This window comes from Artemia sp. Qi Xiang Cuo, chromosome 2 (assembly GCF_049724085.1).
Source record: "Artemia sp. Qi Xiang Cuo chromosome 2, ASM4972408v1, whole genome shotgun sequence".
NCBI lineage: Eukaryota > Metazoa > Arthropoda > Branchiopoda > Anostraca > Artemiidae > Artemia > Artemia sp. Qi Xiang Cuo.
The window spans coordinates 70704786-70729330 of NC_142795.1; the positions used below are offsets into that span (position 1 = coordinate 70704786).

Consider the following 24545-nt stretch of genomic DNA (forward strand, 5'->3'; position numbering starts at 1 on the left):
AGCCATTTTCTTCAGCATAGTAGAACGGTCCAGCAACTATGTCTTTAGGGATATTGGGAAGGTCCACCCCCCGCAATTATGCAATTGGCCCATTATACTTTAAAACTAAATGTATCTTTGAAATAAATCAAAAGGTATCGTATTTATTGTTGCCATTAAGATACCTCAGCAATATATCGAGAACGACTGGGGGTATTACGTTATAAGTTCTGGGGATACTATTATTACTGCTTCTGCTCTTGCAATTTAAATAAATAAAAGAGTGTAAGTTTATCCAGGCTGTCGAAGAGCATAGGTAGAATCTGTTGGGAATGATACTAAGTTTTATTTTCCAGTTCAACTTCAGAAGTAATAAGATTAAATTAGGAATTATACTGTTTATGTCTGGATTAAAAATTGTTGAAAAAGTTCCTCCAACACACAAATAGCAACACATACTATGGATTCTTTAGCACGAATTGTTTGAACAGTTCGTGGTAAGCAAGGAGCGACCCGGCTCAATAGTCACCAAAACTCTAAAAAATGGAATTTTGATACCAATAGCTACATCAAAAGAATTGGATTTTAATGCTGATTTCAAACATATAAGTTTCATTAAGTTTAGTCTTGCTCATCAAAAGTTACGAGCCTGAGAAAATTTGCCTTATTTTGGAAGGGGAAAGATCCCCTAAACGTCATAGAATCTTAATGAAAATCACAACATCAGTTTACGCGTATAAGAGAACCTGTTGTAGAGATTTCAAGCTCCTATCTTTAAAAATGTGGAATTTTGTATTTTTTGCCAGAAGAAAGATCACGGATGTGTGTTTATTCGTTTTTTTCCAGGGGTGATCGTATTGGCCCATTAGTCCTAGAATATTGCGAGAGTGCTCATTCGAACGGAAATTAAAAGTTCTAGTGCCCTTTTTAAGCGACCAAACAAATCGGAGGGCAACTGGGCCCCCTCCTACGCTCATTTTTTCCCAAGGTCACCTTATCGAAATTTCGAGATAGCAATTTTGTTCAGCATAGTCAAAACATCTAATAGCCATGTCTTTGAGGATGACTTAATCTCCCACAATCCCCTGGGGAGAAGCTGCAAGTTGTGAACTTTACCTGTTGTTTACATATAGTATTGGTTATTGAGAAGTATACAGACATTTTCAGGGGGATTTTTCTGGTGGGGAGGGGGGTTCAATTTCATCAATAAATATCGTATCAATAAATTACCTGAAAACAATTTGGGCTTTACTGAAAACAAAATACGTTTGAAATATTTCATCTTTCTTACTTTCATATATAAGAAATTATCAAAACCTTAAGGAACAAATGTCAGTATACGTAAATTAGAATGACAATCCACGGTCATTTGTTCGTTGTTTTTTTTTCAGTTTTGCGCAAATTGTGTTCTGGCCTTGAGAAAGCATGGGTGTTATCAGCTCTACTCATGTTAATTTTTGCTCGTTTTCAGATTGACTCGGCTATTTATTGTAATTTCTGTTCGTTTTGAGTTTTATTTATTTATTGGTAGTGAAGTGGGAGTTTTACGCTTGGAAGATTATTTGACTTAATTTTTGCTCATTCTTTGCTTAATGGATCTCTTAAATTTTCTTTGAAAAACTTGTCTTATGGAAAAAGATTTTTAAATTAAATCTATTATAAAGCAGTAGGCTCAAGTAAATGTAAACTTTAGGTGAGGGGCAGGTGTAAGCCAATGTAAAAGAAAATACGGTTTATAAGGAATTAGGTAGAGCATGCTTAGGCCCATTAAAATATTTTGTGCTTTAAATTAAATACGGTTAAGATATTACCTTATTAATGTAAGGTTACCTTACCTTTGGTAACTAATGTTGGGGGCGAATTCTGAAAAAAACGCCCTAATTAGGCCAAAAGCTCCTAAAAAGCCAGCAAGAACGTAGAAACATTTTATTTTATTTTTATATAAGAAAATATCTTTTGACATTGACTATGTAGCTAATGTTGAATTTAGGGACATTCAGTGGTAAAATAATATACTTTGATCAATTTTTCCGTCTTTTGTCGTTGATCAACTTGAATATCCAAATTTCCTTTTTTTCCTTTTTTTTAAGGGACGATTACCCTAACATTATAAAAAACAATTGAAGCTCATCTAAGAAAAAGAGGATTCCTTAATTTTTAATATTGTTTTTTTCAAATTTAAGTTTCTTAACTTTTTTTATTTTTGCACTTTTCAATAACATTTGTGCTGAAGTAACAAAATCTACATCCAGTCAACCGGGTCTAGGCATTTCCCCCGGAAAATCCCCCTCGTGGAAATATCCCCCCGCAGAAAATTCCCCTTAGATTATCCCCCCCCCCCATTTTTTCAAACATGTTCGATCAAATTTTTGCGATAGCTATTTTGTCCAAATAGTCCAAAGGTCAAACAACCATGCCTCGGGATTTGACAACCCTCATCCAGCCCCCAGGCAAGTGCTGTAAGCTATGAAAGCTGCCCATTGTTAAGATATAAGGTTTTTATGGGAAGGGTAGGCGTATAAACTTTGGAGGGGGCTGACACCTCATAGTGTACTTTTGGTGCCAAAACATCCTAAATCTCATTGATCCTTCAGGTAAATACATAATTAGTTCTAAGGAAGGAGAGTTAGAGATTGATATTTAATCCTACTTGATTTCTGGGAATATTTTTGGTCTACGCTGTTATTATGGAAGTAAAGAGTAACATTAAACCCCGAAATTAGCAGAATTTATTCTGTATAGGAGGGGGCCTGCCCCTTCCTCATCCCCATCCTTTTCCTCTTGTGGTCGTAGAAACTTCGGAGGATGCTTTTTCGATCGAAAACTGAGAGTTGTAGTCCTTTTTTGTAAGTTGAAAGTGATTGGAGACCAACCAGCCCCTGTCCTAGAACTGCTTTTGATATTTGGTACTTTTGCTACCCTTTAGGACATCTGCTTCTCATTTTGAGGTAGCTATTTTGTACTTTCTCTGAGGCTGTTAAGTTGTGCGCGCTATGGAATTTTGCTCAATTGTGCTGGCTCCCCATTCAACCAGGGTTTCAAAACATAAAAATTATGTTAAAACTAACTTACCGAATCGTCTTCAGGTGTTTGACTTTCATATTCTGAGGATTCTTCCTTGTCACTATTTTTGTATTTTTCTGACTTCTGAAAACAAATAGTAGTAAAAATGATGACAATTTTCATAGTCATAGGAGCACACTTGCTCCGTCCTTAGGAGATTGGGAGGGGATCAGGAGATTTTTCTGAGTATGAATTATAAAACACAAAAAGTCTATGATAGGCCACCATTTTTCTATTTTTTGGTGGATCGTTCAGGATAATCACTAGGGAGTGAGAAGTCTCCTTAACCCTGGTATATGCAGGCATGGGCATAGCTTTAATAGTAAAAGGAGTTTATATTTGAAGTTACACCACGGTGCACAGAGGAAAAAATACGGGACCTTTAAGTAGGTCCTCTATAGACTCTCTTGATGCAAGATGTGTTCTAAATACTAAAAAAAAATCTTTTTTTTTGTAAAAGTAAATACAAATAAAAAATAATTTATTTTAAAACATTTTTCTACAACTTTTCTTCTTCTTCTTTTTTATTAAGCTGTCAAAAATTTGTGAAAAATATTGCACACATTTGTACTTTTTTTTACATAACCGCGAAAAATTTACACAAAATCTGTTTTGATCTTGGTCAGTAGTATGCTACAATCAATGGATTATAAACGGGTATATTTATAGTAGCACGTCCATGGTAGTTCCTCATTCCCGCTACCCGTTCTCCTTAAGGAGGCCTCCAACGTTTTATTTTGATTGAACGTCTGTTAACGTAAGCCATTTTGCAGTTTCTTTACTCTCTCGTAAAGTTTACGTTATGTTATTACACACCTTTGGTACCGCCACAGCCAACTTTTTCTGGGCTTATTCTTTCTAGAGTAAGGTAAATTTAAAAGCTAACAACACATGAATACGCTGTTGTTTTTCTTACAGTGCAAAAAACGTGGGTTTCATTGTTGATGAGTCCTTATTAGAATCCCTTAATACACCAAGTACAGTGAAAATGAAATCTGATGGTTTGAACTGGTTAAGTCGAACCTATACAACAATACATATCTTAAATAATTAGGATAGATTCAAAATTTTATTTTTTAATAAAATATGTCTCCATATGCAGTTCTGCAGTCCTTGTTAGAAGCGGGCGCAAAATTTAAGAGAAAGAAACGTGAGAGAAATTCTAGAAAAAATTTAAGCCAAAAGATATGGCACCAACAGCTTAAGAAGGTGTAGTCTTCCTTTGAAGCAGGGGCGTAACTTGCTATGGAGTAGGTGGGAAACTGCTCCCCCCCAGCTCTCAGTTTGCCCGCACAGCTGATATTTAGTTTCTGCAAAAAATCTTGTCAAAACTAAAATAAGCCTGCATCATCGTAGCATCCAGAGAAACAGATTAGTTTTTTATTATAGATTTTCCCCTATGGAACTATATGGACTTACGGTACTATTAGGGTACTACATGAAAATAAGGAACAGGAACTGAATGGAGTTCAAAACAAACAGAAGCTCCCACCTCTGCCTTGGACCACAGAATTTCAAGTCAACTTATAGCTTTAACACCAGTCTAATACCAAAAACATCTTTTGAGCGGGACCTCGGAGTAATAAAAAACACTGAGCTAAAATTCACCAGCCACTATGAATCCATGGTGAGCAAAGCTTCGAACATAGTTGGACTTGTTCATAGAAACTTCACCCTAAACGATCCTCAGATTTTTTCAACTCTATTCAAGTGTCTTGTTCGGCCTATCATTGAATATAGTCACACGACAATAAGATCCCACCTTCAAAAAGGCATTGGTGCACTTGAGAAGATTCAGCGAAGAGCAACAAAATCTTGTACCAAAACTAAGAGGCTTCTCTTACTGTGAACGATCAGAAATGCTGTCACTTCCTTCCATCTCCCATAGACTCCTCCGATGTGATCTTATTGAAAATTTAAAGTTATATCACAAGTACTACAATAACATTGGACCAGAGGAAATACTCTTCTTCAACACAAACAATCTGCGAGGACACAACTTTAAGCTAAAACAAACCACTTTCAATAAAGAAGTTCGAAGGTGGGCCTTCTCAAAACGAGTAGTCAAAAAATAGAACAACCTCCCCCAAGAAGTGGTTATGGCTGACTCTACCAACTCTTTTAAGAATAGCATTGACAAGTTTTTTAGTGAAAGTAAATTTTTATAGAGGCGAGAGCCTTTTTATTGTAGTATATTATTATTGTTATTAAATATTAGAAGAAATATTAAAGGCATGTAAACGATATATGAAATAAGCAAAAAAAAGTGCCAGAACAAAAGTTAAAAACAGTTTTTTTAACATATGGACTATTTTTTTTCAAAATAAACACAGGCAAACTGAAGGCAGAAATGTAAATGTGAAGGGGACTCAGGACCACCCCTTTCCATTACTCACAAGTCTCCCACCCAGAACCTCAAAGATTTTACAATTTTTCTTACGAGTTCTAGTATTTTGTGCATATTTCGCTCACATACCTGCGTTTTTCTTAATTTTCTGCCTGCTCTTCGAAGCAAATTCTGCTTACGTGCCTAGGTAAAAGCTTTGAAAGGACTCGTACAGTAACTCCAGTATGCGATTAAAAATGTAATAACTTGTATTACCAAAAACTTTGAAGTCCAACGAAAGAATTTGAAAGTTTAGATACCATGACTGCAGCAATCATGGTTACAGCAACAGCTGCAACCTAGCAAAGAGCGAACCACGACTTATAGTAAACGAAAATTCGTTTTTAAGAATACTTACTAATGAAAAAAAATTCCTTTTAAAGCTGACTGAGGAATGGTAACTAGATCAAGGTTTGTCTCATTAGTAAAATATTGTTGCGGAAACAAATATTTAGGGATTATGAAAAAGAGTTTGAAACCCGTCAAAAGTGGCGGTGAACCAAAAGGAAAACTGTGTTACCAGACTCAACGTGATCCAGGATCTTTAATTGATGTTTTTCAGGCCCCCATTTTGAAGTACGAAAAAAAAAATAACGTTTTAGTCTGTGCGTCACAGATGTTTCCTGTTTTTCTGAATCTAGGAGGGAACTGAAACATCATAGGAACCAGTTTAATTGCTCATTTAAAAGCTTATGTTAATATCTAAGTGGCTCCTACTAATATGTCGTGACAAAGCTATCTCAAACGTTATGTGGCACTTTTGATGTCATTCCTGGAGTGGAAAGGCTATGAAGTGTAAAAAGTGTACACTTAAAATGTCCATAGATGAGAAGCCTGAACCGGAGGTTTTCCATTACCGCTCTTGAATTCTTCCCCTGGGTCTTATCCATGGTTTCTTCTCAGGGGGGGGGGTTACAAAAACAGTGATGAAGAAGGGATTTACCTTCTGGGGTCTATCAGTCTCGAATTAGATTAAATTTGAGCTTTTAGCTCGAGACCATTAGTCCGCTCCTTGCAACCGAGGACGTCTCCACTAAGCATATTGTTGCATCTTAAGTTTTCTTGTTTTGTCTTTTATTTTCACAACCCAAGTATTGCAAAGTTGACCAAGGGGTTTTTGTTAAGTTTGTTACAGTCAGTGTTTTCAAAACAAAGTCTTCTTGATGATCTTTCTTCCCTGCAATAATTCCTATTATCTTATCCCTCCAGATATCAACGCTTCCATGCTAGCAAGGCTAACCAAAGTTCAACCTCTTGCATCAAACAGTATGCCTTTGTTAGAATTGTACTGTAAAACTCAAGTAAATACTAAATCTCCATGGCCTTGGCAACAACATAAACTTCGGAACAAAAAGGACACTGAGATGTGACAGAACATTACGGTGGAGTTTGAAAGGGTGTCAGCTGTGACATAAAGAGGTCTAGAAAAGAAACAAATGGAGAGGGTCAATAGTGATCCATTAGATCAAGATCGTCCAGATCATAATCTTTTCACCTCTTGTTCTTGGAAGAGTCATCTTAAGGCATCAAGTATTCAATAAACAAAGAGCTTTGTCAAAGATAGAAATAAAAAAAGTTACGGCATTTTATTTCATTTCTGCTCATCCTTGCAGCATTTGCTGCAATCTCAAAATAGTCAAAAATATAAGAAACTTATAGCCCTCCACGTTAAACAACAAGGAATATAAATTTTTTGTATGGTTAGCACTGGTTCTAGAAAGAACAATTTTTACATGCTTGCAAGTGAGAGTCTAATCACAGTCAACTGACCGCAGAGTCTTATACACGATACTTTTCAAGTATCGTGTGTGAAAGTATCAATTATACTTTCAAGACTTAGACTTAGTTCCTCCCACACCGTCTGGCGCATAAGGCGACAACGGTACCTCTCGGACGACCTCTGAAGAGCATGAGACCAGAGATCTTCCAAAGATGTCCTCACCAAAGTAGGCTCTTTCTCTAGGGATCGGCTAAGCGTCGTTCTCTGTCGTCCACGTCTTCTAATTTCGGGGGGGATAAGCTGACAAAGGTACACAAAGAGAGAGCCGAGGATTAAACGTGTCATTCGATACTCTAACTAAATATCATAATATTTTCTTCTGAAATATTGACAGTTAAGTCTCACATAAAAAAATATCTGGTAAAATGAATAAAATGTCACTGAAAGCCTGTACTAAAAGCACAAAAAATTCTTTTTGTACAATTTAAACAAAAAGTACTCTATAATTGTTTTATTGCAGACACATAACGTAATTTAGGATATATTTATACGATTTACTTACGCTTAGTTTGGTAAAACTGTCGACTATCATTCTGTACGCAAATCTAAAATGAATAAGCTGGATAAGTGCTAAAATTAAAGATACATAAAACTATGTTGCATAAACTCTGAAGCAGTAACTCTTGTTTGTCGTAAGTTTTAACTTTACCCTTCACTACCATTGGAAAAACTGTGTTTTCTTTAAAAGTAATGTATTAAAAGATCCAAAAACCGAGAACATATCAGCATAAAACTAACATATCTAGTGCTTCTTTTTTTATCAAAACATTTGGTTTGAGTTTATTACTTTAAATTATGGTTAGGAATGTTACAACATTATGAACCGTTTAGTATATGACAAATAAAGATGTCCTATTTTGTTTTTTGTTTTAGTCTAATTCAAAGACAAAAAACAGTTGGCTTCTTATATAAATCAAATAAAAACAAGTTTTTTCTCAACTGAAAGTAAGGAGCAACATTAAAGCTTAAAATTAACAGAAATTATTACGTATATGAGGGGGTTTCGCCCATCGTCAATATCCCGCTCTTTACGCTATAAAGAACGAACCGTAGCCCATAGTAACTGAAGTAATAAAAAGAATCATTATATAGATGATTATTTTAGTCATATTCGTTAATAATAACAAATAATTGCGTACATTGGACTTAGTTAGTTTCTTGATTGTTAGAGGTTCGTCTCTTACTATTTACTACAGTTTGTTCCTTAGTGTAATTTGTTTTGTACTATAGGACGTGATCGTCTCTTACTAGGTTGCTAGCTACTTCTGAAAACCGTATTTTTTAAATACTGCTGAAACCTGAATTATAAACAGAAAAAGCCTACGGCTTTTTCTTAGTTGGAATAGCAAGAGGCGATGCTTGTACTATGTTAACTTTTAATTACTATTTGCCGAGGTTTGTTCTTTACTAGATTTCAGTTATAACCGATGAAACTTACATAGTCCCCATTCATAATAAACTGGACATTGCTCAACAGAACTAAATGCTGGGAGTATTTATCTTAGTTTTGTAAGTACGCTATTATTTTGTGTATTTTTTGTATTTACTTACTTTTTTCATTTTTATATACTTTTACGTTAATTGACATACTTTTTCCATTGCCTTTAGAAAAATGTTTGTCTCTAAGCTTCATTAAATAAATAAAAAGTTTTTTTCAACTGAAAGTAAGGAGCACCATTGAAACTTAAAACGAACAGAAATTATTATGTATATGAGGGGGTTTGCCCCCTCCCCAACCCATTGCACCTCACGCTACAGTTTTTCCGTACTTTAAAAAAATTGCGACTACTATTACTACTAACAACTCACTGTACCACCATGCCACCTGAGGCCAACACAGGTACACACGCTCCTCCTCTATCCCAATCTATTCAAAGCCTCCCTCTTTACATCCTCTCAGGAAGTTCCCATTTCCTTTATGTTTTTCTTTATGACGTCCTCCCACCCCAGACCAGGACGACCTGCTTTCCGTTTAGCCCTAAACAGTTGGCCAAAAACGACAATCTTCGGCAATCTGTCATCCTCAATCCGCACAACGTGCCCTAGCCACCTCAACCTTACTTTCACTATAGCCCTAGAAAGCAGTATTGAACCACATTTTTCGTACAGCTTACTGTTTGAAATACGGTCAGTCAGCCGGAAACTCAAAACAATCCGTAAGAAATTTCTCTGGAAAATATCTAGCAAATCTTCATCTGCTTTTCGGAGCACCCATGCTTCAGAGCCATATTTGACCACTGTCATCACTGTAGCATCTAATATTCTAATCTTGGTTTGCAGAATTATCTTCCTATTCTTCCAAATTTTTTTAGCTGTGAAAAAACACCCTGAGCATTGGCTATTCTACGTTTAATATCTTTATTGTTCCCATCGTCTTTACTAATACAGGAAAAAGCCTATGGCTTTTTCTTAATTGGAATAGTAAGAGACGACCTAGCTACAACCTATGATTATGCCATCATTTGATCAATCTTTAACATGAAATTATAATCTTATTTTAGTTACTATGGGATCGAAGTTTGTTCTTTAGTGTAATACGATTATGACGTCATTTTCAATCTTTAACATGAAATATGCAGTTTTTGTAAAAAATGGATTTTTTTTTAAACAATTTGTTTTAATACAAAAGGTTTTTAACCTTGACTGGGTTTTGATTCAGTGAAATACCGAGGATAGGGATTAATGAAATATGACGACATGTGTAGATATGCAGTTTTTGGTAGTAGTAGGCACTAAATTAAATATCAAAATAAGTATCAAAATATATAAAAAAAAAACTATCAAATAAGTATAATAAGATCGACTAAGTATCTCTTTTCAGGTCATGTTCAAACCATGCAGTTTGAATGGGTATTGATTCGTTGAAGTACCAGGGATAGGGATTAATGAAATATCACGACATGTGTAGATGTGCAGTTTGTGGTACTAGTGGGTACTAAATTAAATATCAAAATAAGTTTCAAAATATCAAAATATAAAAATAATTACCAAAGTAAGTATCAAAATAGTATCAAAATAAGAGATTAGTGTCTATGATAAGAGAGACTAAGTATCTCTGTTCAGGTCGTGTTTAAATCAAGCAGTTTGACTGGGTATTGATTTGCTGAAGTACCGAGAATGTGAATTAATGAATTATGACGACATGGGTAGATATGCTGTTTTTGGTAGTAGCGGGCACTACCAAACAAATTAAAATATTAATAACAAAATATTAATACAAATTAAATAACAAAATAAGTATCAAAACATCAAAATATCAAAATAAGTATGAAAACAAGCATCAAAATAGTATCAAAATAAGTGATTAGTGTCTATAATAAGAGAGACTAAGTATCTTTTTTTCAGGTCATGTTCAAATTGTGCAGTTTGACTGGGTATTGATTCATTGAAGTACCAAGGATAGGGGTTAATGAAATATGACGACATGTGTAGATATGCAGTTTTTTGTAGTAGCGGGCGCTAAATTAAATATCAAAATCAGTATCAAAATATCAAAATATTAAAATAAGAATTAAAATAAGTATCAAAATAGTATCAAAATAAGAGATTAGTGTCTATAATAAGAGAGACTAAGTATCTCCTTTCAGGTCATGTTCAGATCATGCAGTTTGACTTTTTATTGATTCATTGAAGTACCAAGGATAGGGATTAATGAAATATGACGATATGTATAGATATGCAGGTTTTGGTAGTAGCGGGCACTAAATTAAATAAAAATAAACAAGTGTGAAAAAGGAGCAAAAAATAAGCTAATAACGTATAGCTCCAAACAGCTTATGATGGCGTAGCTTTGGTTTGAAGATGCTGTTGTCCTTGGGAATCAACAGATTGTTAATGCTTGAATTATTACGTAAAGTAGATATCGTTGTGACAAAACAAATAGGTATATATGACATTATCTTGATATTACAGGAGAGTAAAAATTAGATTTTTAAGGTGTCTTCCGTAACAATGTTTTAGAAAAAAAATAATAATGCACAGCTGAAACAAGTGGCTTAGGTTTACCGTATAATATATAAGATCACATTTTGTAGTCTTTGATTTAGATCAGTGGTTCCCATCTGATTCTAGGCCATGCCCCACCTAGGCATTTCGAAAATCTTGATGCACCCCTCGAGATATTCGAATTTTGTCAAATTCGTGATATTTGAATTTTGCTCGTCCTCTAGGAATATTTTATCCTAATAAATAATATTGTCTGAACACAACACCTTTTATACAATGTATAACGTCATTGCACTACTGTCGTGTATCTTTGTTGCTCTTTAAATGCATTGGAATGTCGTCATTCACAAGAAAAATGTCTTTTTTTAAATCAAGGGTCTAATGTATAGTCAGCCGAAGGGGGCACGCCCTTCCTAAAACCCACCAAAGTATGACCCAACCGGTGGGGCCTGCACCCCACGCTTTGTATCAGGGATATAGATTAACGAAATTTTTTACTTCAGAAACCATAAATGGTTTTTCCGACCTTCTATAGCGCAACTTGCCTCTACATACCTACGCAGTGGATTAAGATCTACTAAAGGACTTCTAGAGACAGAAAACTTGTTTTCTCAGAAAATGTCTGATAACCCCTTTTTATTTGTGCGTTTGGACATTTAAATTACCTCAAGTGTTTCCAAATTTGAGAATTCGATTGACGGTGAAGCTTGAGAATGAACTTCTTCCAAGTGACATGGTTTAGGAGAAGGACAATCGGAGGCTGGTGAACTCGGTAAAGTTGACAAATCTGACACAAATCCACGGATGCACAGGGTTTTACAAACTGCAAGTTAAAACTTTAGTGTTTATTAGAATAGATTAAATTTATCCTTGGTGATAATTCTTCTAAGAGAAGCACGGAAAAAAAATCTGCTTTCACAGATTTTTCTGGCATATAGACAAACTTAGAACACGCTCTCAACGATGTTGTAACTCTGATTCTTGGGTATGGAAGAAGTTTCAGGCATGTTTCGATAAAACAAAGAGAAAGGCTATTAAATTGAAAATTTGAGAGGGCAACATCCTCCCTGCCTCCATCCCCTCCCCCAAAAAAATTCATATTTTTGCTCACGGATTACAGTACATAACTTCTAGGCCTAAAATTGGTTAGAATCAAGCCATTAAACGTAACACCAAACATCCCGCCGGGACAGGGGTAGCTGGGGTTCGTACAGTCTACTCCAGAAGGAAAAAGTTTAGATGGTAACAAAAGCTAGGTAATTTATTCAATCTCTGATAAGAATTTTCAGAAAATCCAAATTATATCGAACAGTTCGTTGTAACGAACTGTAAGTAAGGAGCGACTCGGCTCAATGGTAACCAAAACTCTAAAAAACGGAATTTTGAAACCAATAGATGCATCAAAAGAATCAGATTTTAATGCTGATTTCAAACATATAAGTTGCATCAAGTTTAGTTTTACCCATCAAAAGTATCGCGCCTGAGAAATTGATTTATTTGATTTTAGAAAAAAAGGTGGAAAGACCCCCTAAAAATTATAAAACCTTAATGAAAATCACACCATCATATTCAGCGTATTAGAGAACCCTACTGTAGAGGTTTCAAGCACCTATCTACAAAAATGTAGAATTTTGTATTTTTTGCCAGAAGAAAGATCACGGATGCGTGTTTTTTTTTTTTCAGGGGTGATCGTATAGACCCATTGGTCCTACAATATCGTGGGAGGGCTCATTGGAACAGAAATAAAAAGTTCTGGTGCCCTTCTTAAGTGACCGAAAAATGGAGGGCAACTAGGCCCCCTCCCACGCTCATTTTTTCCCAGTCACCCGATCAAAATTTTGAGATAGCCATTTTGTTCAGCATGGTCGAAAATAGGATAACTATGTCTTTTAGGATGAATTAATCCCCCGGAGTCCCCTGGGGGGAAGGCTAAAAGTTATGAACTTTACCGAATGTTAACATATAGTATTGGTTATTGGGAAGTATACAGACGTTTTCAGGGGGGATTTTTTCTGGTAGGTGGGGGTGGGTGGGTCGGGGGTATATGGAAGGATCTTTCCATGAAGGAAGTTTTCATGGGGTAAGGACATTGCTATGAAGGGGGCGCCGGATTCCCCAGCGTTATTCAAGAAAAACATCAAAAATTAAATAAATAAAACAAGTTTTTCAACTGAAAGTAAGGAGCAACATCAAAACTTAAAACGAACAGAAAATGTTACGTATATGATTGGGTTCACCACTTAGTCAATACCTCGCTCTTTAAGCCAAGGATTTTTTAGTACTTTCATAAGAGCTATTTATTCTAATTAATGGCCTTTGCGATTAAGGGTCATTTTTGAAGAATTGGAACAAAATTCGAACTTTAACTTAAAGAGCAAGGTATTGACTAGGGGGCAAACCCCCTAATATACGTATAAAAAATCTATGAATATAGAAGAATGTTACGTAAGTTAATTCGTAAGTTACTTATATTTATTCCTAACAAAAACATTTTTAACTAAAATGAAACATCTTTCAAAAAAGCCATTTAATCAAATGAAATTACAATCAATATGCAAACTTTGTTCTAATTACTCATGTACGGCTAGCCGATATCAAACCATGTGTTAATACAAAAAGTTATAAAAATTAAATAAAAAAAACAAGTTCTTTAACTGAAAGTAAGGAAAGACGGTAAAACTTAAAACGAACAGAAATTATTCCATTTATGAAGGGGGCTGTCCCCTCTTCAACGCCTCGCTCTTTATGCTAAGTTTGACTTTCTCACAACTCTATTTTTTTAAACAATAAAAAACTTTAGCGTAAAGATCGAGGCGTTGAGGAGGGGAAAGCCCCTTTCATTTACGGAATAATTTCTGTTCGTCTTAAGTTTTAACGTCATTCCTTACTTTCAGTTAAAAAAAACTTTTTTTTTTATTTAATTTGTAAACGAATCAAAAGCCAGTCGTTAGGAGGGGTTGCAGCTGCAACTAGCGATAGAGGTCTGGGTCACAAGGCAGAACAAAGTTACTTCTGAGCCCCAAAGGTACAAAAAAATGTATTCCGATGATGACAAGTACATACAATTTTGTGTAGTTTTATATTTGTTAGTAGGCCGAGAAACGTTATTTGTCCAGGGCCCAGGTTTTATCTAATTGGCACAGATTGTGACTGTATAGACTGGTCAACTACCTCACTGATTTGATACTCTCTGACCGTATTTGCTGAAAAAATCTTTTCAGACAAAATCTGATTTCTTTATACATTCGAAACAGAAATAGAATCTAAACCAAACACTAAACAACAACTTATGCCATTGCAAATTGTTGCCAACGCCCAGCCTCAATTAGCAATTGAAAGCCATGGACATCAGCTTCTATTTCTATATAACCCTTTCGAAACAGGAAAATCCTTTTGTAATATCTAATCTGATGACCAGCTATGGTCCCACCTTTGTGATCCAATCGTGATCCTTGGTGACGGGATGTACACAAATGTATTACTCAGGCTTTTTTTTTACATCATTAAGGAAGGTCAAGTACAAAAATAAAACCGGAATCCTTATTTAAAGAAAAACTGCCATTGCAAAAGGTAACTTTAAATAGCGAATAAAAAGCCAGTTACTGCCAGTTTTCCCTATTTCTCTTTTTTTCGAAAATCAAAATCTACCCTAATGACCTTGTATATGGTCCAGTTGATATTATTCAGTCCTCTCGATAGTAGGCATTGCTGTTGCGCCTAAAGGTTACATGTAACATCATCACAATTCTGAGATAATTGCCAAAAACCATGTCTTCAAATCTAGGTTCAGTAGGCCCAATGCCCGAACAGGGCCAGAACTACAGCTTTGGCACTCCTAGGACCAAGCGTTTTTGCCTCTCCGCTTTTGCAAAATTTTTTGGAAATCTCCAAAATTAGGGGAAAGTGCAAGCACTGAACAGATCACTATTGATGAGACAAAAGTAATGAAACCGAAAGGTGATACCGAACTCTCGGCTGCAATCCTTGGGAGACATCTGACAGTTTTTAAGTGGCCACAAAACTACTATGTTGTTTTAAAATCGATTTTCTGTGAATAGGTAGCGCAGCGACGGAGTGAACCTGGCGCTTTGACGATAAATCATATCAGTTCAGTTTTTCTTAAGAAAAAAAATCACTCAGTGATAATTTATTACGCCCCTAGGCCTAGTGAACCGAGTGGTAAATCCAGGCCTGTGTCCAATGTTTATTTGTGACATGAGAAAAATGGGTTGCAACTATGTCTTTCCCCTTACAAAACTAAGAAGTCTGTCTATTGGTTTGTAATTATTGAAACCCGGCGAGAGGCATCTTCGAAATTCAATATTTTTGCCAAGACATTTGCAGTAATAAGCAGAGTTGCCACGTGTAGTACCAAAGTACTACTTTTAGTACTTTTTGATCAAAGTAGTACTTCTTGAATACTTTCTGCAAAAGCAGTACTTTTTCAATACTTTTTTTCACTTTAGACCGAAAAGGGCAATTTTACAAGCATATTAGAAATGATAACCAACAATGATAACCAAGATAACTAGATTTTTTTTTATTGTTAAATTTCAATAAAAACCGATCTTAATAAATCCAGGTTCTTAAAAAGACCCAAAAAATCATTTTAATTGCTCCCTTCCCGTTTAATTTTTTAGAGTGGCTTGGTCTCAAGTCTCACTTCCTCCAGCCTTAAATTTGTATCGCTCCAACATGAAGATTTGAAGAATTCTGAGTGACAGAATTTTTTGTTTTGTTTTTATTTTATCAAACAAAAAATATTTCAATCATTGTTTTCAGTTCCTATACGAAACAGCAGTTATTTTACATAAAATGCCCTTTTTCCGATTTGTAATTTGAATCATAACTCCCAACGAAAAGAAAGCAAGAAATAAAAGAAGATTATTTCTTCAACCACACATTTCAACCCCAAGAATGTGAGCCTATAGCTGTTTTGATGGGTTTCACAGGTATAGACGTACAAATAATTTTTAGGAGAGGAGGTCAAACAATAAAGAAAAAGTTAAACTCATTTTCAAAATGAACTAAAAAGTAGAGAATTATTTTTTTCTCAAGAATATATGAATATAAATGAACACAAGGGGCACAAAAAGCATTAGATTTTACATAACATGAACACCAAATTTATCTAGGTTTTAAATGCATAAACGAAGAGTCGATGAATTGAGGAAAACAAGTAAAAAAGATCAAATTATGCAAAAACGAATCGATTTTTTGCCCAGGATTTTCACTAATGTTTATATATTCTGGAAAAAAAAAAGTATTTTCAAATTTTTAATTTTCCAGTTAAAAAAAAAAAAAAAAAATCGTGTCTAATCCAAGATTAAAACCTAAGTTAAGACAGCCTCAGGAAGTGCTCTTACCGTTGTTCTTTACTGATAAAAGTTGAAAGTAACAGAACATTCGGAAGTGGTTGAAAAATAATTCACAAATTAAAAAAAATTGTGGTACAAAGAAATAACTGGAAGATGGAACAAAAAGATCAGTGAATTAATAAAAACGAACTGAAAATGATTTAATTAAATAAAATTAGGGGGGATAATAAAAAACCTATAATTTAATAAAGAAATGCCGAGAAATTCGAAGAAATTTACGTTTTCTTGGGGTGCTTGGGCCCCAGCCCAATCTACATGGTCCCTATGAATCAGTCTTTAAGTAAACTTTAAGCCTACCCTAACAGATACAAGAGTGTTTATTTTCTCCATAAAAATGGACACTAGTATAGTTGTCTTTTTCTAATGCCAAATATTTAGTGATTGTCCTTTTCTGAAGAAAACACGCTAAACACACAAAAGCAGTACCATTCAGTTCTTTATTTTACACTATTTCCAAATATCATGGCCCCTTTTCTGAAAATGCACCCTCCCCCCTGATGGTCCGCGATATAGCCCTAGGAATATATTAAAAAAATCAACCAATTAAATTCTCACTTTACAATATAAAAGAACATGTAAGAATATTACAAGAAAGAATGTCATCACAAGATTCGACACAAAGATGAAATGTATTTATACAGTTATATATGGGCCCTCAGAATGGGAGGGAGTACAATTTCAAAAAAGTGACCATGACACTTGGAAAAAGTCTAGCATGAAATTGAAAATTCTGGCTCAACTAACCCAGTTTTAATGATTTCTTTAAATTAGCCCCTGAAACATCCTTGTCAGGAAGCAAATAATCTCTAAGAGCAATATTATGCAGCGAATATTCAAAAAATTTTGAAATTTAGGACCTAGAAGTTTCTTTATCTCTTTTATTTTTCTTTCTTCCTCTCTTAGATATCTCTTTTAGAGAAGCAATTAACCAGAAAAACTAAACTTGTGCTGCAAAGGGCCCCTACTTGTCTCCCTTAGTTACACCACTGGTTTGATATATGGACAACCGGTTTGAGTCGCTGCTCTTATACAGATTCTCTATCTAGCTAATGACTCTGGAGACGAAGTCAATAAATCTGAAGCTAGTGCCAGCGACGGTGAAGAAACTGCAAATGACATTGAAGGTGAACAGAATGAACTATTAAATGTGAGAAAACGAAGAATCAGCAGAAATAAACCACCAAAGCCAGTGAAAATACAGAAATTCAGTGCAAAATGGATAGAAGATAAAGACTTGCAGGTCTGGCTGCAAAGATATCCAAGGGATAGGACAAAATCTTGGTGTAGGTTTTGCGAAAAGATCATTACTGGTGGCCTATCCCATTTACGTAGACATGCACTGAGGGAAAGTCATATATCCAAAGTTGTTAGTATGAAGAACCAAGTGCGTAATGCTGATGACCAAACCAATGAGTTTACTTTATCGGGAGCAGCAAAGGAAAGAGAATTAATTAGCCAACAGGTGACAGCTTTACAGTTGGCAATGCCAGCCTGGGTAGCATCAAAATCCAAGGAGATGAGTATTATGGACAGCTTGCCCGAATTGCTGAAAAAAAATTTCCTGATTCGTCAGTAGTAAAGCATCTTGCATGTGGAAGAACTAAAACCACTGGACTAATCAAAAACGTAATTGCCCCATACGCCATCAGCCAACTGGGCTCAAGATTGGAAAAATCGCTCTTTTCGCTGATGGTTGATGAAAGCACTGATATGTGTGGGACAAAATACTTAGTCATCATCGTTCGCTACTATGACAACACTACATGCGGAATCAAGGAAGACTTTTTGCCCATTCCAGAAGTTGGGGATACAACAGCAATGGACCTTAAAAACTTGATCTATAAGACTTTAAGTGAGAAGAAGATGACAATAAAAAACTGCATATGATTTGCATCTGATAATGCAAAATGTGATGCTTGGGAAGAACAACGGCCTTGCAGCCCTCATAAAGAAAGATATTCCCTGGCTGGCTATTCTCGGATGTATTTATCACAGTTTTGCACTATGCTTTGCTAGTTCTTGTGCGTAGTTACCTACAGAGATCGTCATATTCAGAAATTATATACATATGTACGCATATAATAGTGCCAAACGACTCCGTGAGTATAAGGAATTCCAAAAGTTCTGTGAAGTAACCGATCATGCACTCCTGTACCCATCTGCAACTCGCTGGTTAGTGTTTGAGGCTGTCTCTGAGAGGCTGGTGGAACAGTGGACTGCTCTGACGTTGTTTTTCGCCTTACCTGCGAATGAAGGTTGGGATCAAACGGCAGTGAAGCTTTATACAGCTTCGATCGATCCCGAAGTCAAGCTTTATTATCTTTTTCTGAATTACGTTCTTCCTATTGTAAACGACCTGAATCTTGAATTCCAGAACGCAGAAGTGAAAGTTCACAAACTTTTAAAAAGCGTGGGTAATACTCTCTCCGAACTGGCAAGGAATTATATCAAAGACGAGCTTTTGTCCATACGTTCAGTCTTCGAAACAGATTTTTCAAACCCAAGAAACTTCAAAGCTATGGAGACGGGTATGCATGTTGGAGCCCAATTTGAGCTCTTTGCAATTGATCAGATTGAAAGTCGGAAACTTCAAAACAGACAGCTAGCTGCGACAAAGAAAAATTGCCTTGCGTTTTATATCAAGCTGTGCTCTGAAATAAAGCGAAGAGTAAACAGTGAAGACCCCTTGCTTGGAATGCTAGACTGGTTATCTCCAGAAACTGCTTTATCTGGATCAGTTCCTTCTATAATCCCTCTTTTCCGGATATTCAAGGACTGTTTCAATGGTTCGCTGGAAGTTGAAGCCCTAAACAGAGAGTGGAGGCGACTCCCATTCTTGAAGAAAGAGCTAGGGGAAGGGAAAGTGTCAATTTTGGAATTCAGTGTCCGCCCTCAAGGGTGGTGCTGGGGACTCTGCTTTTGTTCACCTACCTATATTCATAAAGGGTATTATGTCGTTGCCTCATAGCAGCGCTTCGGCCGAACGTCAGTTTTCGCTGTTAAAGCTATTTCGGACCCCCCTCCGGAACAGACTTCTGCCAGAAACAATATCCGATATTATGCATGTCAGGAGGGTAGTACCGAATCCAGAGACTTGGGATATTCCAACAGAGCTGGTCAGGAGTGCGAGGAAGTGGAAGCGTGAGCTTAAATAATATTTTATTACTGTAAAAGTCTGTAAATAAAATTCTCTTACTGAACTTTTAGGGTGACGCCTTTAGCGCGTTGCCCCCGTTTAGTCCCATTTAGGCAAAATGGGACGGAAAATGGTAGTGTGGACTGCTTTTCCTGAAAAAGTGCCAAAAAGGATACAAGTGCCAAGTTATAAATAAAAGTAGCTTTTAAATTTAGTAGCTATTAAACATAAAAAAGTTTAATTTTCTAACTGATGCTTTAGTTTTTTTTTTTTTTTTTTCAGTTTTTTACTCAGAAAAAAAAAGGCTTTATAAGGATAAAAGGTAAAAATCTACATATTTTTTTAAAAATAATGCACAGTTAGATAATTTTCCTGCTTCCAGTTTTATGTACTATAGTCCCAGAAAACGGATAGTCTGGACGCCCTATTACCCTACTAGGCAATTACGGACCGTTCATAGTGAAAATCCAGAGATAACTTCGATGATTTTGATTGTAGTTGCTTCCCATATCAGTGGCCCTTTTTTGCCATATCGGAAGTCAGTGTTCGACTAGCTATACAGAAATAAAAAATAAAAATTACTCTGGGTTATATGATAAACCAAAGAGAAACTACGGTGCTAAAACGCCGCGTGTTTCGCAAATCCACACACCCTGCCAAATTTTATGGCGGGAGTTATTAATTTTAGGGTTGGGTCGTTATTTTTTGCTATACAGGCGAGTACCAGTAGTTTTGTTAAAGTGGCAACCCTGGTAATAAGTTTGACTTAGTATGACGTAGCCTATTAACTGGATAATGTTTGACTGCTTCATTGCACGCATGAGACAGCCACGGAGGTATATGAGGTCTCCAACATTTCTCATTTAATAGGAAGATTATACCAAGCCGAATACACTCCTGATCATACTTGTATGGCACACTGTTATTACTAAAAAACGAAACACTTAAAACAAAGATAATAATTTATTAGAGACTTAACTGGAGGGGAGAAGGGTCATGGAACTTTCAATATTGTGAGGGAAAAGGGTTAAAATCTCAGGCTGTTTTTAGGCCGCATTTTCTGTCCAATATCCATGTGTTTTTTAGCAATATAATCCTTTTATAATATTGTGGAATAATTTACTTGAAGATTTTAAATAAGCAACTATTTTGATTTAAAGCTTACTAAATTACAAAGCATTTTATTTAGATAAGCAAAATGCTGCTGTTTTATTTGAATATTTAGTGTTTAAAATTCTACTTAATGATTATCCATTGTTCCAGTGACCTTTCATTTTTATTTCTGTGAAGTGGAAAGCACACTTTTTGGATTTCTATTTTTGAGTCGGAATAAATAATAAAAAAAAGTTTAATCGTATAAACAAAGAAGATATTCTAATTAGCTGGCACTAGCCCCTATTTCAAAGAGAAATTCAGTTTTACCCTCAGTAGTACAATTAGGGGGGAGGGCTGGCTGTCAAGAAATGAAGCCTGTGAGGGGCACCAAACTCATCTTTTTTTCGTCAGTATTATGATCTACGTATATTGTAATAGTGAAAGGGGTGGAGGGTCAAAATCAACATTAACCTCGGGCGCTGAAAACCCTAGCTACGCCACCATTTACTTTTGGCATACCTTTCGTAATGGCTTCCATTTGCTCCACTGGCACTTGCATTTCACCATTATACAGAAAATGAATAATTGCCTTTAAATGGCTAATTTCCATGTCATGCAACACTAAAATTGGATACTGGCTAGGGTTGTTCACTAACAGATCCCGCAAATACGGAGAACAAGCAGCAAGTACGAGCTTGTGACACTTCAACGAGCCATCTCTTGCAGCCATGGTCACGTCAGTGAGAAGTTCGGAATCGAGGAGAGGGCCAAATATAGATTTAAATACTCCGTCGTGCCCATTCCATTGAACTCTAAAGGTATCACCCATGGCTTCTCTTTCCAGTCTAGAAATAAAATAAAATTATTTTGCTTTTGCGTTTTCAAAGCAGTAAGGAATTGAAAGTTTCTGTTCTTTTTCTGTCTTCCTAACCCAGTTCTCAACTATTCTCAAATGCAAAAACGATTGGAGTTTGGAGATTTCTTCTGCTTCATATAAGAGTTAAGCTGGGTAACAGTGCCGTCAATTCACCGATTTTTTCGGCGGGGAGGGGCGCAAACCGTGCCTTGTAAATCTATAGGGAATATTTTGCTTTATTTTTACTTTTCCAATAAAAACCAAAAATAACCATTTTTAATAAAATACCAAAAAAGGTATTTTTCTAGATCTGGGTGAGGGGAAATCTTTGAAGGTAAGTACCTTTTTCTCATCCCTCTCCCAACCCCCACCCCCAATTAAAGGTACTAGTGTAACACGCTGTCTTTTTAATTAACCCCCTACCCGCAAGCGAGATATTTTCAAGTGGTGCAGAGCCAGAAGATACTGCTCCTGCTACTACATACAATTTTTCATTAGGGGGGAGGGGATAACAAGAATCAAGGGTTCTTTTTCTAAAATGAGTGAATACTAATGTATATGAGCCTGTATCACGTTTTCAAATCTTTTTCCCTTTTTGGGTATGTGCACGCCAAATTATCCAAGTGAGACTGCATTTGAAAATTTGATTTTGATGATAAGAATATCCTATTTTCTTTAGGTTATCATTTTTTCACTAGATTTTTAGTAACCGCAGAAATTTATATTCGATTTTTGAATTAATAATATTTTGATATTATATCAAACAGTTCGTGGTAACGAACTGTAAGTAAGGAGCGACCCGGCTCAATGGTAACCGAAACTCTAAAAACCGGAATTTTGGTACCAATAGATACATCAAAAGAATCAGATTTTAATTTTGATTTCAAATATAGAAGTTTCATCAAGTTTAATCTTACCCATCAAAAGTTACGCGCCTGAGAAAATTTGGCTGATTTTTGAAAAAAGGGGGAAAGACGCCCTAAAAGCTATACAACCTTAAAGAAAATCATACCATCATATTCAGCGTATTAAAGAACCCTACTGTAGAGGTTTCAAGCTCCTATCTACAAAAATGTGGAATTTTGCATTTTTTGCCAGAAGAAAGATCACGGGTGCGTGTTTATTTGTTTGTTTGTTTTTGTTTTTTTTTCCAGGGGTAATCGTATTGACCAAGTGGTCCTAGAATATCGTAAGAGGGCTCATTTGAACGGAAATTAAAAGTTCTAGTGCCCTTTTTAAGTGACCAAAAAAAATGGAGGGCAACTTGGCCCCCTCCCACGCTCATTTTTTTCTCAAAGTCACCCAATTAAAATTTTGAGATAGCCATTTTGTTTAGCATAGTCAAAAATCTAATAAATATGTCTTTTACGATGACTTAATCCCCCACAGTTCCCAGGGGAAGGGCTGCAAGTTATGAACTTTGCCCATTGCTTGCATATTGTATTGGTTATTGGGAAGTATACAGACATTTTCAGGAAGAATTTTTTTTTGTGGGGGGGGGGAGGGGGGCTGGAGGAGGGGGTTACTCGGGAGAATATTTTCTTGGAGGATGTATCTTGGAGGTAAGGGACATTTTTATGAAGGGGCACTGGATTCCAAAGTATTATTTAAAATACGATAAGAAATTAAATTTAAAAAAAACAAGTTTATTCAACTGAAAGTAAGAATCAATATTAGAACTTAAAATCAACAGAAATTATTATGTATATGAGGGGGTTCTCCCCAAGTCAATACCTCGCTCTTTACGCTACAGTTTTTTTTAGTGCTTTCAAAAAAGCTATCTATTCTAATTAAACGGCCTTTGTGATTCAGGGGTGTGTGAATTAAAATTTTTTTAACTTTTAACGTAAAGAGCGTGGTATTGACTAAGGGGGGAACCCCATCATATACGTAATAACATAAACGTAAGAAAAAGAAAAATAAAAAAAAACAAGCGATACGGCTCAATAGTAAGCGAAACTTTTAAAACGGAACTTTGATGTCAATAAATGTATCAAAAGAATGGGCTTATAATGCTGATTCTAAATATACAAATTTTGTTAAGTTTAGTATTACTCATCAAAGGCTACGAGCCTGAGAAAACTTACCTGATTTTTTAAAGAGGGGGAAACATCCCCTAAAAGTGAAAAATTTTTAATGAAAATCACTGTCAGATTCAGCGTATCAGAAAACCCTATAACATTGGTTTCAAGCTCATATCTGCAAAAATCTGCAACTTAGTATTTTTTTCCAGAAGAAAAATATACGACTATAGAAGTTCGTTACGTAAGTTAATTTGTAAATTACGTCAGAACAAAATTTAGAGACAGCCATTTAGCAAAAGAAAAGTAAAAGTTTTATGCAAATTTTGTTTACTTATTCAATGACGGCGAGCCAAAATAAAAGCTGCATTAACTAAAAAACGATCAGAAATTAAATAAAAAAACAAGTTTTTTAAACTGAAAGTAAGGAGCAACATCAAAACTTAAAACCAACAGAAATTATTCTGTATATGAAAGGGGCTGTCCCCTCCTCAACGGCTCGCTATTTACGCTAAAGTTTGACTCTTTTTCACAACTGTATTTTTTAAAACAATAAAAAAATTTAGCGTAAAGAGCGAGGCGTTGAGGAGGGGACAGCCCCTTTCATATACGGAATAATTTCTGTTTGTTTTAAGTTTTAATGTCGCTCCTTACTTTCAGTTTAAAAAACTTGTTTTTTTTATTTAATATGCAAAAAAGCACGGCTTTTCTATAGAATTGCAAATCCCTAAAATATTTGTTATTTTCTATTTCGTAAAAATCGCTTATAGAACTATGGAAAATTTAGGGGGAAAATTAAGGTTATTTGAGACCCCCAAAAAGGTTGATGAGTCAACCAGATTTTTAGCCCTTCTACAAAGAAAGTAGTTATTTTTAAAACCAGACACAAAACAACTCTACAAGCTA

At 35.6% G+C, this 24545-nt stretch overlaps 1 protein-coding gene across 1 annotated transcript in view; it reads right to left on the reverse strand.

The window, feature by feature from the left end:
* Nucleotides 1-24545, reverse strand: part of LOC148955568 (uncharacterized) — a 53840-nt gene that overhangs the window by 27166 nt on the left and 2129 nt on the right. Inside the window, exons 2-4 of the mRNA XM_089102974.1 lie at nucleotides 21282-21607; nucleotides 11819-11976; nucleotides 3052-3126 (exon numbers count right to left, since the gene is read on the reverse strand). Of these exons, the coding sequence (XP_088959100.1) occupies nucleotides 3052-3126; nucleotides 11819-11976; nucleotides 21282-21591 (543 nt within the window). The 5' untranslated portion in view covers nucleotides 21592-21607. The remainder of the gene's footprint in view (nucleotides 1-3051; nucleotides 3127-11818; nucleotides 11977-21281; nucleotides 21608-24545) is intronic.